General features: G+C 38.0%; 1 protein-coding gene across 3 annotated transcripts in view; it reads right to left on the reverse strand.

The window, feature by feature from the left end:
• The window catches only part of PLA2R1 (phospholipase A2 receptor 1), a 112,874-nt gene that overhangs the window by 7,681 nt on the left and 88,176 nt on the right, over window positions 1-17,017 (reverse strand). For all 3 annotated transcript variants that reach the window (XR_015553205.1, XM_087435282.1, XM_004428276.3), the window contains 5 exons: window positions 9,731-9,848; window positions 8,601-8,731; window positions 8,092-8,239; window positions 4,625-4,863; window positions 2,019-2,187 (listed from right to left, as the gene is read on the reverse strand). Coding sequence is in view for 2 of the 3 variants with exons in the window: in XM_087435282.1 (XP_087291408.1) it covers window positions 2,019-2,187; window positions 4,625-4,863; window positions 8,092-8,239; window positions 8,601-8,731; window positions 9,731-9,848 (805 nt within the window). In the remaining variant the exon portion in view is untranslated. The remainder of the gene's footprint in view (window positions 1-2,018; window positions 2,188-4,624; window positions 4,864-8,091; window positions 8,240-8,600; window positions 8,732-9,730; window positions 9,849-17,017) is intronic.

The raw sequence follows: 17,017 nt of genomic DNA on the forward strand, positions 1-17,017 counted from the left end.
ATGATTTCAGGGTGGTGACTGGGTTCGTTTATTGAGATAAACATTGCATTACATTCTATGAAAGACCAAGATAAATATATGTGATGAGATTTTCACGGTAATACTCTGAAAGAGTGGGTTTAATGTAAATGGTTATAAAACTAGGACTAGTTTATAGCGTTTCTGGCAGAAATAATCTTTACCTACACATAACAGAGTATATTAATGCATAACTCCATGGGCTTAGTTTGGGTGCTGCCTGGGTGAGGATGGCTGTCTTTCATGTTTACAATTAGTATCCTCACGGTTGGAAAAACTGGGGGATGTGATTCACAGAAGTACCGGCAGCTGAATGGCACTTCCAAATGTACAAAATGTGTTCCATGCAGTGCTGAATATTACAGATTTAAAAATTCCTTACCTACTAGTAGACCTACGAGAGAAAATAATGCATTCAATAAAATATCATAACATAACCTAACATAACAACACGTAACTAAGGGAAGTTTGAGGTGGACTTTGCTTCAGAGGGCAAGCATGAGAGTCAGACACACCCATGTGAGATCCTGGGTGTATGGCTGTGGGTATGTTACCCAACCTCCTTACACTTTGGTTTCTTTATCTATAAAAGAGAGCTAATAACAACATCTTTTTTACAACTTGAGAAGTTTAAATAACCTAGTGCCTGAAACCTCTTAAGCACTCAATAAATGCAGTGTTATTGAAAAGGGAAGACTAACTTTTATGGTGTTTTAGAAGCAGAATTAGCTTTTCCAATATATGTGGCTAACATTTACACTTTTATTGTGAATTCCTTTTTTTTTTTTTTTTTTTGCTGAGGAAGATTCACCCTGACCTAACATCCGCTGCCAATCCTCCTCACTTTTTTGTTTTTTTTGCTTGAGGAAGATTAGCCTTGAGCTAACATCTGTGCTCCTCTACTTTGTACGTGGGACACCACCACAGCATGGCTGGTGAGTGGAGTAGGTCTGTGCCTGGGATCTGAATGCCTGAACCCAGGCCGCTGAAGCAGAGTGTGTGGAACTTTAACCACTTGGCCACAGGGCCAGGCCCAATACTGAACTGTTTGGGCTTGAAGTTACATAATGTGTATGCTAGTGGACTGACAGTATCCAGAATGTAAGTACATACATGCACTTTTAGTAAATGAGAAATTTAAAAAGAAACCAGCTAGTGTTAAGGAACTCTCTTTGTGTACACCATAGCAATCAAGAGAAAGGGGACGTGGTATAATGGGATAAATATCACATCAGAGAGCCAGGAAACTTGGCTTCTACTCCTGGTGCTGTTGCCGGATATCTATGAGATCTTCACGAAGCTATGTAATGCTCTGAGTTTGTTTCATCTTTAAAATAAAGTTCATCTGGTTGGACCCAGTGAACTTAAAGTGTAATGAGGTGTTATTATTATTATATAATATAAATATATATACTATAAATATAAATATTATTATCATTATTATTATTATGACTCTAGAATCCTATTAGTCTTTGACTTAAACATAAATCCTCAGTTTGGCATTCAAGGTCTTCCACACACGTTCCTAACTCACCTTTCTAGCCTAATTTCCCATCTCTTCCTACCTGTAACCTGCGATGCAGGAAAATCTCAACACTTGCTTTGCCTTGTACATGCCCAGTCCTTTCTTCCTTCCACGTCTTTGCCCAACCTTTTCTGTTCAGAATGCCTCTCCACGTCCCATCATTGTCCCGTTTACATTCCACCCATTCTTCAAAGCCAGTCTCCACAGTCACTTCCTTCAAGAAGCCTGTCTACTTTTCCCCAAGTGGATATGATGCACTCTTTTTCTCGCCCCACAACACTTGCTACCTCTCTTATATAGTTTGGAGCCCTGCTTTGTATAACAATTATTTGTCTGTACATCATGTACCAGACCAGAGGCTTCTTGAGAGCAGATACTTCTCACTGCTCTTCCTCATAGCTCCTGCTTAGCACAGTGCCTTGCATACAGTGGGTGCACAGTACATATTTCTTAAGTCAAACAGAATTGAACCTACCAGTGGGCACATGACAAATGGCTCCTTGCAGAAATGACTCACAGGCTGTGCTACTCCAGCGTCCACTGGTGTCAGCAAAAACACAGTCACCCAGGAAGGATGACTCGTCGTCTTTCCAAAAAGTGAAGGAGGATTTGGTGCCATCTGACCAGTCAAAATGAAGACCATTCTGTGGAGGGAAATTGAGCACTCATTTCCTTGCCAAGACTGCTGGTGGCATCATTCAATGCTGTCTGAGAAGCCCTCACTTCACACATAGATTTATTTTTTCACATCTAGATTTATATTTTAGGGGGTCTAGAATAGCTTGCAAATATGTCCTCACAAAAAGTCTGCCATGAGCAGTATCTTTTTTGGTTTTTGGGAATCCTTGGCTCCCTGCCACCATAACTTCCCAGTAAGCAATCAGAGTGCAGTTGGATCAGTATCTTGTTCTTTACACCAAACTAAATTTCAGATTGATCAAAGATTCAAACATAAAATTAAAAACATAAAAGTGCTAAAGAAAAGCTGGCTAAATATTTTATACTCTTGGTGTGAGGAAAATGTTTCTAAGTCTGATACAAAATCCAGAGGTCATAAAGCAAAACTGACTACATAAAGTTAAAACATTCTGTAATACAAAAATACAATGAACAACTATGAAATACCATCCTTTCACCTATCCCACTGGCAAGGATTAAAATTTTGACATATTCAGTGTTCACAAAGATGTGAAAAAACTAGATATTATCATATACTGTGGTAAATTGGTGCAGACTTTTGGAGGGCAATATGGCACCACTTGTTAAAATTTAAAGTGGACTTAGTAATTTCACTTCTCGGAATTTATCCTACTTGTACAAGGACATTTGTTGTGCGTTGTTTGTAATTGTGAAAAATTGGGAATGTCTGTATGTCCATTCACAGGAGGATGCTTTAATAAATTGTGGTCTATCCTTATGTGCTTCTGTCCCAAAGAATGTGTTAGATTTTTATGTGCTGACATGGAAAGCTGTACAAGGTACATTAAACAAAAAAGCAAGTTTAAGGAAACCATATATAGCATGATCTCATTTGTATTTTAAAAACAACATACAGGGGCTTGCCCCGTGGCTTAGTGGTTAAGTGCGCGCACTCTGCTACTGGCAGCCTGGGTTCACATCCCCGGCGCGCACCGACGCACTGCTTCTCTGGACATGCTGAGGCCACGTCCCACATACAGCAACTAGAAGAATGTGCAACTATGACATACAACTATCTACTGGGGCTTTGGGCGGGGGGGGAAGGAGGATTGGCAATAGATGTTAGCTCAGAGCCGGTCTTCCTCGGCAAAAAGAGGAGGATTAACATGGATGTTAGCTCAGGGCTGATCTTCCTCAAAAAAAAAAAAATGTATACAGCATCTTTAAAAAAAAAATAAATAAATAAATAAAAACAATATACAGGGGCTGGCCCTGTGGTCTAGTGGTTAAGTTCGGTGCGCTCAGCTTCAGTGGCCCAGGTTTGGTTCTCAGGCGTGGACCTACACCACTCTTCGGCGGCCATGCTGTGGTGACGGCCCGCAGACAAAACAGAGGAAGACTGGCATGGATGTTAGCTCAGGGCAAATCGTCCTCAAGCAAAAGGAGGAAGATTGGCAACAGATGTTAGCTCAGGGCGAATCTTCCTCAGGAAAAAAAATATGTATATATATACACACACACACACATATTCATCCATTACATGTGTATATATGTGCATACACAGAAAATTTCTAAATAACACACAAGAAACTGTTTACAGTGATTGACCTTGGAGAGTAGAACTAGAGGTCAGGATGGAATAGATTTACTTTTCACTAATCTGAGTGTGTAATACTTTTATTAAAAAAAAGAAAACAAGGGGCTGGCCCGGTGGTGCAAGAGGTTAAGTGCATGCGCTCCGCTGTGGTGGCCGGGGGTTCGCTGGTTCGGATCCTGGGCGCGTACCGACGCACTGCTTGGCAAGCCATGCTTGGCAGTGTTCCATATAAAGTGGAGGAAGATGGGCACGGATGTTAGCCTAGGGCCAATCTTCCTCGGCAAAAAAAAAGAGGAGGATTGGCAGATGTTAGCACAGGGCTGATCTCCTCACAAAAAAAAAAAAAGGAAACTAAAAAAATGTTTACTCTCCAAACCACGTACCTAGAGTGGGAAAATAACCCACGTGTTAAATTCCAAGGGGGACTGAATTAATTAGTAACTAAATTTCTAGCCAGGAAGCATGATTCATTTTTCTCTGGGATTCCTTAAATGCAACAAATTACCCAAATGCAGGTGCCTGAGTTTAGGATGTGTTCCAGCACACACATGAGGCAGTATCCTGAAATTTCTCAGAAACTTTCAGAGAACCTTAGAAGGGCATTAATTTCCAGAAATTAGGCAAGTGAATGTTTACTCTAAGAAGGTGTACACCTTTACTTTGTAGTCATAGGATGCTCATAAAGTTGGCCAGTAGTTATTGTATAAACCCATTACTTAGATGTTACATTTACTATTATTTCTGGGAATTTTTTTTCTGTGCTAATCTCAATGGCTATATCATTAAGGAGGTAGATGTGAAACTTAATTATGCAAAGATTGTCTAAGGGATTTGAGGACACCTACGTCTGCAGTGAACAGTCCAATCCAGTGGGCATGTCCTAGCCGGTTGAGGATAACAGTGAGGAAGGACTGGTGATACTGGTCTGTAATGCTGACCAGTTCTGCTCCATGCATGAGGCAGGTTTTTGTCGCTGTATACCAAGTCATATTTGCATTAATTATTTTGTAAGTTCTGTTTCCATATTCTAAGGTATTGGGGATTGGATACATATCAGATGTATTTACACCATGTCCAGAAGTATCTAGAACAAGAACAACAAAAATCATTTGTAGCATCTGGATGAGAAAGGGAGAGGCAAAGCTTAGCATGGATCACTGTCACAATGATCCATGCTGTTGTTAACATCAGAGTTTTTCTTTCCAGAATTGACTATTTCAAAATGTGGACACTACCTGAGAGCGTAGGTGATGCCAAAGAATTAGAATACTTAAGAAATTTAATGAATGAGTTTCTTAAAAAATATAAATATATATTGAACAATTTCTAGAAAGTTTCCCATTTTTGACAGTCTCTGGTCAAAATGACCATTTTTTGGTGGAACTAATGTGATCTCCTTAGGCAGGTTTCTTTCTACTAGCTATACTTGGCCTAACATATGCTGCTCTGGGAGAAATTACTGCTTACTAAGAGAATATTGACATATTTTATGTAGTCATATATTGCATTGCAAACATAATTTAATGACTGCATATTCTCAAATACAACACTTTATTAAACTTTTGAGACTGTATGATAGTTGCTATTGTGTTTAAAGTTTACATTATAAATTTTAAAAAAAGGTTTAAAAATTAAGCTAATAAATGCTTAGGAACACACACAGGTCTTATAAAGAGTTGCTATTAATGTATCACCTGGCAGAGTCAAGATTTATAAATTAAGAGGCAAGGTTTTCCCATATGTGATCATTGGTGCTTTCTTGTTCATGAGCGGCTGTGATCATGTGAAAACTAAGCCCGTGTTTTACATATAGATGTTTCCTCTTTAATATGTGCATTTGCCTTTTTGCTCTGTATTATATTATGTACTAGGATAGGCTAAATTTGAAAACCTAAATCACAAAAACAAAGTAAGAGTTTCTGAACTGTCTGATCCAAAGGGGCCAGGATTTCTCTCCGTATACGGGTTTTATTACATTTGGGCTTGAAAAGGAGCATGGTGAGGTGTGGATAGGTGAGAAGACCTCCGACTCAACCCTAGTTCTGACCCTAAATGTCTGAGAAAACTTGGGCAAAGTAGTTGCTCTCTAAACCTCAAATTTCTGGTCTGTAAGATTAGTAAGGCCTTCCTTAGGGGGTGTGGGTAGAATTCAATGAGATACATACATGGGGCACTTAACTATACTACCTAGGACATAGCAGGCACTCAATAAATGTTTGTTCTTGTTCCCCTCTCCTCCTTTTGTCACACTCTCCCAAATAAATATGGCAAAGTGGGAATTTGACTTTTACCTGAAACTGTTATCTCAACACAGCAGTAGTACATATTGTAAAGCCAAAGTGAAATTAATCTATTTACCAACTAAATTGTGATGGACCACACTTTTATCATCTGTTTATTCTTTGCCAGAAGTCTGTTTGCCAGCCTATGTATGAAGCCTAAGGTTATTTATACAAAGCCAATAGAATACCAAAGTAGCTATTTAAAAATGATAACAATTATTAAAATTAAAGTTACTGAAATTCTTTGTATATCTGACCCAAATACCAAATTAACTATTTTTTTCCCACTAAGTTATGCATCTGTATTTTCACACATGTGAATTTCTCTCTATGTAATTGATTTCTTCAAGTTTCAAAACATAAGTGATTTGAACAACATGATTTTGCCACCCGTTGCCATGAAAAAGAAAGATCCATTGGAAACCAAGTTCCCAACTAGGGTTCTTGACTTTGTCCTTGTCTCTCTTTTTATTCTGATATCTTTATTCTTTCAGGCCGATAAGAGACTTTAGGCTCAAAGCCCAATGTAAACACATATTTCTGTGGCACGTAAAGACGACGAGCAGAATTTGGGTATTCATTGTTGACTACAAGAATTTGTGTAGTTGAATAATATTTCTTGGAAATAATAATTATGAAAACAACTCTCATTTGTTAAACATACGCTGGGAACTGGCTAAGCATTGTATATACATAGAATCTGTGAGATAGCTATTATCCCATTTTACAGATTCAGAAATCAAGTTTCAGAGAAGAGAAGAAACTTGACTGACAGTTTATTTACAGAGGTGGGGTGGGAACCCAGGAGTGGTGTGAACTCCAGCACCTATGCTCTCAACCACCACTACTCTATACTACTTCCAAAAGAGCATGTACATTGTTAGTCCCAATAATGATAGAGAAAGTGGTCTGAGAGTACATTTCAACAAGAGGTCAACATCAAGGTCATAGAACAGAATCATCAGATTTAACTGAGAGAACTTGAGTGTATTACTTATTTTTTCTAAGCCTCAAGTTCCTCATCTGTAAAATGGGGAGACTTTTACCTACTTCATAGAATTGTTGTGAGGATTTTATGGCATAATGCTTATAAAGCCAAGACACGGTGCCAGGCACATCATGAGTGTGCAAGTACATGCTATATTGATACTATTTCCTTCCCCAGGAGACTCTGCTTTTCTCAAAATTCTCTTGCTATAACTGATCTGCTGTCTTCTTTCGGTTCCTGACCACTACTGTGTGATAAGTGTGAACTACGAAATGGGGTTTCCCTGGAACCACTTTTCTGAGGATGGGTTGATATTTAGTATCATTAAAGTGTTCACATGTATGCAACACTAAGTGGTATCATTCGTATTCCAAGTAAACATAGGCTGCCCAGAATTCCACACAGCTCCAGATGCAAACTATGGCCTTCTAGGCTGCCATGGTACAGGGAAGCGGAGCAATTAGTAAAAGCACGAGATGTGAGCTATTGTTGTTGTTGTTTTTATTTTTATTACTCAAGGTCACTTACAGTGCATTCACACTGTTCATGGACACCATTGGCTACTTGTAATAGGATCGCTTTGGTATTTCACTCCAGAAGTCATTGGGGGTTCTGATCATCAGATCGAGAACCATGCTGCATGCCATATTTAGCCACAGAGACCATTTTTAGGGTTCCAAGAAAGGCGTAAGTATTGAGTTGGTTTATTTCCTTGACTTTTTCCCAACATTTTCTCAATGTCTTTTTTATTGCCTGAACAGACACATAATCCCAGAACAAAGCAATAAAGCCTTTTAATATGACCAAAATGGATGCATAAACTTGGTCATCACTCAAGGGGTCTCTGCAGTCCTTAGAACCCCACTAAAGGCTATAATCCTGTGATAGTAGAGATTAAATGACCATTTACAAGTAAAGCTCAAAGAATAAGTGCCTAGCACTGTTAGCTATGAAACCGTCAGTTATACAGTGTGTGAAACAAACATGCAAGAGAAGAGTGGACCACGGAAATGAAAAGAATAAAAAAGCAAATATTTCTTACCTTGCATTTTTTCACAAACAAACCCGTAACCTTCTTTTCCGCAGTCTTCAAAATACCATTTTCCAGTGAAATGAAAATTAGGATTACTTGACAGCAGGGCACAGAGGGGAATGTGTTTTTGAACTTTGGTGGTGTTATGACTTGGAATCTTTAAAGGAATACATGTTTTCAAAAAAAATGGTAACATATAACATTATTATAACTGACATTTTTATTAAGGACATAATTTAAAAAATTCAAACACCATTATTCCTTTATTTGCATTTAATAAGCCTGTTCACAAATCACTTCATAACCTACAAAATAAATAATTATTGTGATGAGTAAAGTAATTACATTTATGGAACACATGAAAATTATATGAAATTATATTATTAAAAATCAATATATTAATAACTGACTAATAAAAATTATGCCTACAAAATATAAGTAAAAGAAACTTTCATAAACTAGTCTCTAATAGGATCTCTTGCTAAAATGACTTGTAAAAAATAAATCTAAAAACTTACATTTATTTTATCAAATGGAGACCAGTTAGAATATGCCACAGGCTTTCCATTTAGCCATTTTTCATAATCATCATTTTGTAATCCTATCCACACATTAGTGGTCTGGCCGAAGAGATTCATAGTAATGAAAGCTGAAAAATAGGAATACATTATCAAATTTAATACCATATAAACTATTTGGGTTTTGATAATTCAGACTATCACTGAATTCTGTTTATAGCTATGATTTTATTTAAATGACTGCAAAACTTAATTACAAATCAATTGTAGGAATTTGTTACTTTGTCCTTATTAAGGTAACGCAGTCTCTTTCACTTCTGTTTCAGTTTAAATTGACAGAAATTAGCTGGCTAAGCCTGGGCTTTCAACATATCATTAACAAAACAATTTCTAGTGTTCATTCAATGCCTTTCTAAACAAAACAGGATTTATTTGCTAAAGTATATAATTGCCTAAATATCAAATAAAAGTGTATGAGTAAATCTAAAGGCGTCTAAAAAATTATACCATGCAATTATAATAGACTATGCCTCAGATTATTTTAGCCATTTTGTAATACAGATCATAAATATGTCCATATTCTTTCCACTACTACTGGTGAGACAAAAGCCTCCAAAAATCAGCAGTTTATAAGCAACGCAGTGTACTAACTTTTATAGATGTCATGATCTAAAGCTTATAGGTCAAACTGAAAATCTATGTGTCATCAGCAATAAAATACTTAAAATATTGATTTGAGGGGGTGGCCCCGTGGCGTAGCGGTTAAGTGTGTGCGCTCCGCTGCTGGCGGCCCAGGTTCGGATCCTGGGTGCACACCCATGCACTGCTTGTCAGGCCATGCTGTGGCGGCGTCCCATATAAAGGGGAGGAAGATGGGCACGGATGTTAGCCCAGGGCCCTTCCTCAGCAAAAAGAGGAGGACTGGCATGGATGTTAGCTCAGAGCTGATCTTCCTTGCGAGTGCGTGCTCACACACACACACACACACACACAATAAATAAATAAATATTTAAAAAAATAATAAATAAATAAAATATTGATTTGAAAACGTTAGTATTTGGGGGGAATATTTTAATAAATACTTGAATAAAAATGGTAATTTTTGCCTGGTTGAACATTGAGTACTCTACCTTGCTCCACCTCATTTTCAATGGCTACCAACGTCCCCTCTTCTTCAACACAGAAATCTTGAGCAGACGTCCAGTTCTTCCAATCCCTTGGGTCTTTGGGGATTTTCACCAAAAGGCACTATAAAAAATGTCAAAACAAAGTGTTCATTTCCGTGTTTTTCTAAATGATTTAAAAATTTCCCCAAAATACTGAGGATCAGCCTTGAAAATTCTTTACAAAAATGACATTTTTTCTTTGAGCTGCTCCCAAGATGTGAAAGTAAAACAAAGAAGACCAGCTTCCAGGGTGAGTCAATGCCTGGTGTGTATTTGCATCAGGCAGGAAGAGAAGCAAAGATGTGTTTTGTCATGCAGGGTATCAGAACAACGTCTTCTGCTCAATGGAAAATGGTACTCCTTTTAAAAAGGAGCCAGCCTCACTGCAAAGTTTACAATGATGGATTTAATCTAAAAAAAATTCTGTGGTTGGCAATTAACAGCTTAGTTCAATTTTATTTACAAATATACTTCATTAGTTTAAGTGAGAGAGGAATACTGGGGAATCAAACCACATCAGGTATTTAAATTCACTGAGTACTTAGAGTCAGCCATCTAAGTCCACTGGGAAGAACCAGAAAAGAAAAAATGAGCCCAGTGGGAAGAGAAGCAAGGCCAGACCAAGGACACCTAGGAAGGAGAAAGAAAGGGGAGGGTGAGCAGCCATGCCAAATGGAACTCAAAAAGAAAGCTGTGAATTTGCCAGTGAGAGGTGATTGTTACTCCAGAGAGACTCTGTGGCCTGGCAAGGGTTACTCATTATGGGATGAGAAATGGAACAGTAACTGCTAGGCAGGACAGGCAAGGTTGAAGAAACGCTGTTTCTTTTTCCCCTTAAAGCTCAGTGAAATTTAGCACATTAGGGCCAGATAGAGCCAGGGGAGAGGTAGACAGAAGAGACAGGCCATAACAGATGAGGTGAAGTTCCAGAGAAGTCAGGAGAGACTTTATGCAAAGGATGTTCCATGTGGAATATTCTCTCATCAATGAACACAGATAACTGTCATCATTGATAGGTCAGATCTCAAGATCTTGCCACTGAGAAAATCCCAGCTACAAGATAATCCTAGGCTAGCGTGGAAGCCTACACTTGATAGAGCATCCTTCCTCATCTTCCTTTGGCATGACATCCTTCCCCATCTTTCTTTAATTTCCAAGTTTGTCAGTCCCCCACCCCTTCCCCACCATCATGACTGCCTTAAAAAGCAGAGAGGTTAAGCGTTACTCCTTTTTGAACATCACACTAAAGAAAGACCCCAACAAATATTTGTGGAACAAAATAAAAGTCAATAGACTCTGAAATGGTTGTCAAAGGCCATTCTCAGGCATTCTATATTTAGTCCAGTGGTTCTCAAGCGGAGCCATTTTGCCTTTCGGGGGGTATTTTGATAATGTCTGGAGACACTTTTGGTCACAGCTGGAGGTGGGGGGAGTTGCTATTTGCATCTAATGTGTAGAGACCAGGGAAATGGCTAAACATTCTATAATGCACATATGAGTCCCCCACAGCAAGGAATTATCCAGACCAAAATGTCAATAGTGCCCAGGTAATTCTTTTCATAACTCAGTCCTGATCATATCACTCGTTAGTTTAAATGTTTCAGGGGTTTTCCACAGTTCTTAGGAAAAAACCAGAAACCTTGATCTAGCCTGAACTTGAGTTACCGACTAAGAGAGGAAGTACGTTTTTAATTCTTCTGGTCGCCTTCACCTTGTTTGCTTCACAAAGAAATGGAATTGGCTTTAAAGGATTTTAATTTTATAACAACTATCCTTTAATCTATTTCCTTTCATTTTGCCTCTTTCCCCTAATTACAAATTCCAAAGAATGACACATCCTAATTATTAGGAAGTCTTATCATTTAATGCGAATTCACCTTATGTTCAGATAGTCACACTAAGGAACCACTCATAAATACCACTGAACCTCATTGGTTCAGTTAGCTCAATAAATCTTTCCAGAAAACACACACACACACACACACACACACACACACACACACGTGCCCCTTCCCTTCCCGCCCCTGCTTTGCCTCAGCCAAGATTTACTAGCTTGACTATGGGAGTGCAGCCTCCCATTACCACGACTTCATTGTTTCTAAAAATACGACGTATTTACTAACACACTTCAAAATGGTGTCATTAATAAAGAAAGCAAAGCAGCAAGATGAAGTACAGCATCTTTAATTTTAAATTGTCTATTTACCTACTAATTTGCAAAATGTGATCAAGTTTAATGCATCTCTGATTATGACTGTGAATGAAGGACATCCTACTGTATTTCAAATGAGTTTTGAATATAAAATTCTTTTTTGTCTCAAAGTTATTTTCAGCTCAAAATTTGAAAATGGGATTCATGATCTTCCCCCTAAACTTGCTCCTTTCCCATGTTCTTACTGACATTGACTAGCACAGTCACACATTTTTATAATCCTGAAACCTGGGAGTCTCCTCACCCTCCCACTCCATCACACCTTCAATGCTACCATTTGGCCATCCCATTTCTCAGAGTCCACCATTCCCACTGCCCCACAGTCTCTGCACCACCATCTTAGCCCAACCTACTCCTCTCTTGCCTGGACCACTGCAATTAGCTTCCTAATTGCTCTTACCTTCCTCATGCTTGCCCTCTCCCAATCTATCCTTGGCACCACAGCCTGAGTGATTCTTTTCAAAACTCAGTCCTGATTATGTCCCTCTTGAGTTAAAACCCTTCAGGGATTTCTCATTGGTCTGAGGATAAAAACCAGAAACTCTAACACAATATGACCCTTGCCTACTTCTTTCTTCTCACCTCCTGCATTCTAGTTCTCTACAGTTCCTTTAGCTTTTTAAATATGTCCCATTCCCTCTCACCACAGGACCTAGCAGATGCTGTTCCCCCTACTTTTAATGCTTCCCGTCCTTCTGATCACCTCAGTCAGGTCCTCTGGTTATATACTTTTACAGAAATATGTAACTCTCCTTCATTACATGTACCACAATTGTAAATTAGAGTTATTTTCCTGATTGATTTACTAATATTTGTCCCCACTCTAGTCTGTAAGCTCCAAAAGAGAAGAGATTGTGTTTGTTTTCCTTCACCATTGAATTAACAATATCCAACATAGTTAGATGAATGAGTGAAGTGCTAAGAATTTGAATAAATTAAAAAACAGAAGACAGTGTATTTTTTAAGGAAGAACTATGTTGTGCATGAAATCAAATATTGGCTAATCCTAAACTAGATGGTGCAAAGCATCCATTAGCACTTAATCCAGATCCTTGAATAAAAATGTGTAAGTAGAAGCACAAGAGTTAATCTAATACACACACACACATACACAATCTTAGATTTCTTCCTCCTGCAGCTCTGCTGTGACAACTGTCTTAGATGACTCACTCTTCCTGGGGTAATCCCCAGTCAAGCCTCTTTTATATCATCAAACATGGAGAAAATAACTTATGAGACATTTAAAAAGATGCTTAACTTCTGGTGGTATCTCAGTTTTAAAACTCTTAAAGGTGGATAATTAGTCAACTAGCTAGGATTTTTTTCTTAGAAATAATCAATAAAAATTCATCCTAGGGGGCTGGCCAGGTGGCCTAGTGGTTAAGCTCGGTGAGCTCCACTTTGGCAGCCCGGGTCCACAGGTTCGGTTCCTGGGTGCGGACCTGCACCACTTGTTGGTGGCCATGCTGTGGCAGCGACCCACATACAAAATAGAGGAAGATTGGCAATGGATGTTAGCTCAGGGAAAATCTTCCTCAAGCAAAAAGAGGAAGATTCGGAAGAGATGTTAGCTCAGGGTGAATCTTCCTCAGCAAAAAATAAATAAAAAATTTGTCCTAGGAAATTGACAAACAAGAATCAAAGTTCAATGGGACATAATATATTGACACTTATTTGGAACTGTGAAGTGAGTAACGTCTGTCATTGCTAGCTCCCAATTTTCCTTCTGTAGTTTTTTTGTTAATCAGGGGAACCACTCCACTAAGCTCTCCATTCCTTTCAACTATCAATCCTCCTATTTTCAGCTTTTCTAATGATCTGATAAACCCACTTATTCTAAGGTGTAGATAATAGATGAGGCAATCTCAGAAATATTTCCCTTTAAAAAAAATAAAGGGAAGTGTTAAGGCAAAGGAGTGAGACTCCATTGGATTTTAGCCATTAATAGGCAGGGAAGGAACCGTAGGTGGGGAGACACACTCGGGGACCCTGAAACTTCACTCTGTGAAAGGTCACCTTCTTGTGAAGTCTGCTGTGACAGTATCCTTAGCAATAAAATCCTCCGAATGACTCAAAGGCTAAGTTGTGCAACTGTTGCGTTCCTGGGCAAATATTTGCTGCACATTAGAATAACCGAGGGAGCTTTTAAAAAATACCAATGCCTGGATCCCACACAGATCAATTACATCAGAATCTTTAGGATGTCACCTGCACCTTGATATTTTTTAAAAGCTTACCTGGTGATTCTAAATATTTGATCAGTGCTGTGAACCACTAATCTAGCTGTTAGTTATCAGTAAAGATTTTTTTAAAAAACTGAGCTACACAAGGGTATTTAATCTTGCCCCACAGCTAGCTTCAGAAAGCCCTTTTCCTATCATATATGCGTTTGTGCTCCACTCATGCCCCCTTCTATTCCTTTAAAGGAAGCATTCGCTTGCTCTTTTGCCCTGGGTCTGCTGCATCATCACTGCTCCCGTGACCATGTGTGTGCACACTCCCTGTGCTCACACAGGAGGAAATATGGAGCAGACCTAAGCCTTGTAGATAAAAAGCCTGGGGGAAGGATAATAGCCAAGAGCTGACCCAAAAGAACCATTGTGAGTTTCTAAGAATTATTTCTCTAATGCCAAGGGTTTGACTTGCCATTAATTTCCTTAAAGTATCTTCTTTTACACAGGGGAGAAATTATGATTAGTTCCTAGAACAGTTGTGTTCATGCTTTGGGGCTGCTCGCTGTCTGTATCAAAATGTGATTTTAAGATAAGGTAGGCATTTCTTTGTGCCTGTTCCCTACAGACCACTCCAGGATATACTTGTTCTAACAGCTGTGAAAAACTATCATATACAAGAATTAACTAAAAATGGACCAACAACCTAAATATAAGAGTTAAAACCATAAAGCTGTTAGAAGAAAACATAAGGGGTAAATTTTCATGACCTTGGATTTGGCAGTGTATTCTTAGATATGACACCAAAAGCAGGAACAACAAAAGAAAAATTAGATAGATTGGACTTCATTAAAATTGAAAACTTTTGTGCATCAAAGGATATTATCAAGAAAGTGAAAAGACAACCTACAGAATGGGAGAAAATATTTACAAAACATATATCTGATAGGAGTTTAATATCCAGAATATGTAAAGAACTCCTATAGCTCAACAACAAAAAGACAAATAACCCAAATAAAAATGAGCAAAGGACTTGAATAGACATTTTTCCAAAGACAGTATATAAATGGCCAATAAGCACATGAAAAGATGCTCAACATTGTTAGCCATTATGGAAATGTAAATCAAAACCATAATGAGATAATACTAGACACACACTAGGATGGCAATACTCAAAAAGACAGATAATAACAAGTGTTGTCAAGAATGTGGAGAAATTTCTAGCATACACTGCTGGAAGGATTGTAAAATGGTTCCACCACTGTGGAAAACAGTTTGCTGTTTCCTGAAAAAATTAAACAGAGAATTAGCATATGACATAGCAATTCCACTCCTAGATGTATACCCTAAAGACGTGAAAACAGGGACTCCAACAGATACTTGTATGCCAGTGTTCATTGCAGATTTATTCACAATAGCCAAAAAGTGAAAATAACCTAAGTCCATCAACAGATGAATGGATAAACAAAATGTGACATGGAATATTATTCAGTCATAAAAAGGAATGTAGTTCTGATATGTGCTATAACATGGATAAACATTGAAAACATTATGCTAAGTGAAATAAGCCAGACACAAAAGGACAAATATTATATGAGTTCACTTACATGAAATATCTAGACTAGGCAAATTCACAGAGAAAGAAAATAGATTAGAGCTTACCATGGGCTGGAGGGGAAAGGGAATGGGGAGTTATTACTTAAAAACCAGAGTTTCTGTTTGGGGTGATGATAAGTTTTGAAAATAGTGGTGATGGTGGAACAACACTGTAAATGTAATTAATGCCACTGAATTGTACACTTAAAAATTGTTAAAATGGCATATTTTATGTTATATATATTTTGCCACAATAAAATAGCTTAAAAAAACTAATTGTCAAAGGTTTTATTAAAAGACTTAGTAATATTCAGCATCCTATTGAATATTTGCTACATTTCTCATATTGAAATGCATAAATAATGACTGGTAGAAAGATTTTATAGTTTGAGAAAACAGGAAGCAGACAGAAAGTATCAACTATTAAAACTAGTGTATCTCAACACTACATAAAGTTTTATAGAACCACTATATTATTTTAGAAAATATCTCACAGTGCCACTGGACTGATTGTATCATGGGGCTAAGCTGGTGTGGTAATCCTTAAGTTCTCATATCAAGTGGCAGCTGTAGGAAAGGGACAAGACTACCAGACTCAGGGTCAGAAAACCTGAGGTTGATTCTTGGCTTGACACTTATTTGCTGTGAAGTTTCAGAAAAACCACACAATTATATTAGCCTCAATCTTCTCAAATGTACAATGGGATAACAATTCTGTGTATTTAAAAAATTCAATAAAGTAAGAGATATATATATATGAAATCAGCCAGCAAAAACATTAGCCAAGTGGAAGAAACTCAAATGTCCATTGATGGATGAGTGGAAAAACAAAATGTGTTATCTACATACAATGGAATATTATTCAGTCTTAAAAAGGAAGGAAAGTCCAATACCTGCTACGACATGAATGAACCTGGAGGACTTTATGCTAAGTGAAATAAGCCAGTCACAAAAGGACAAATACTGTATGATTCCGCTTATATGCAGTATCTGAAGCAGTCAAATTAACAGAGAGAGAAAGTAGAATGGTGGTTGCCAGGGCTGGGGGAAGGGAGGATGAAGGATGGTTGGTGAATGGGTTTAGAGTTTCAGTTTTACAAGATGGCAGATTCATTGCAACCATGTGAATATACTTAACACTACTAAGCTGTACACTTAAAAATGGTTAAGATGGTAAATTCTATATTATGTGTGTGAATTTTACCACAATTAAAAAAAAATCAGTGCAAAATATGTAGTGGGTGCTCAATAAGTGTGTAAAATCCAAATGGC

This window comes from Ceratotherium simum, chromosome 9 (assembly GCF_057802395.1).
Source record: "Ceratotherium simum simum isolate JZ-2026a chromosome 9, ASM5780239v1, whole genome shotgun sequence".
Taxonomy (NCBI): domain Eukaryota; kingdom Metazoa; phylum Chordata; class Mammalia; order Perissodactyla; family Rhinocerotidae; genus Ceratotherium; species Ceratotherium simum.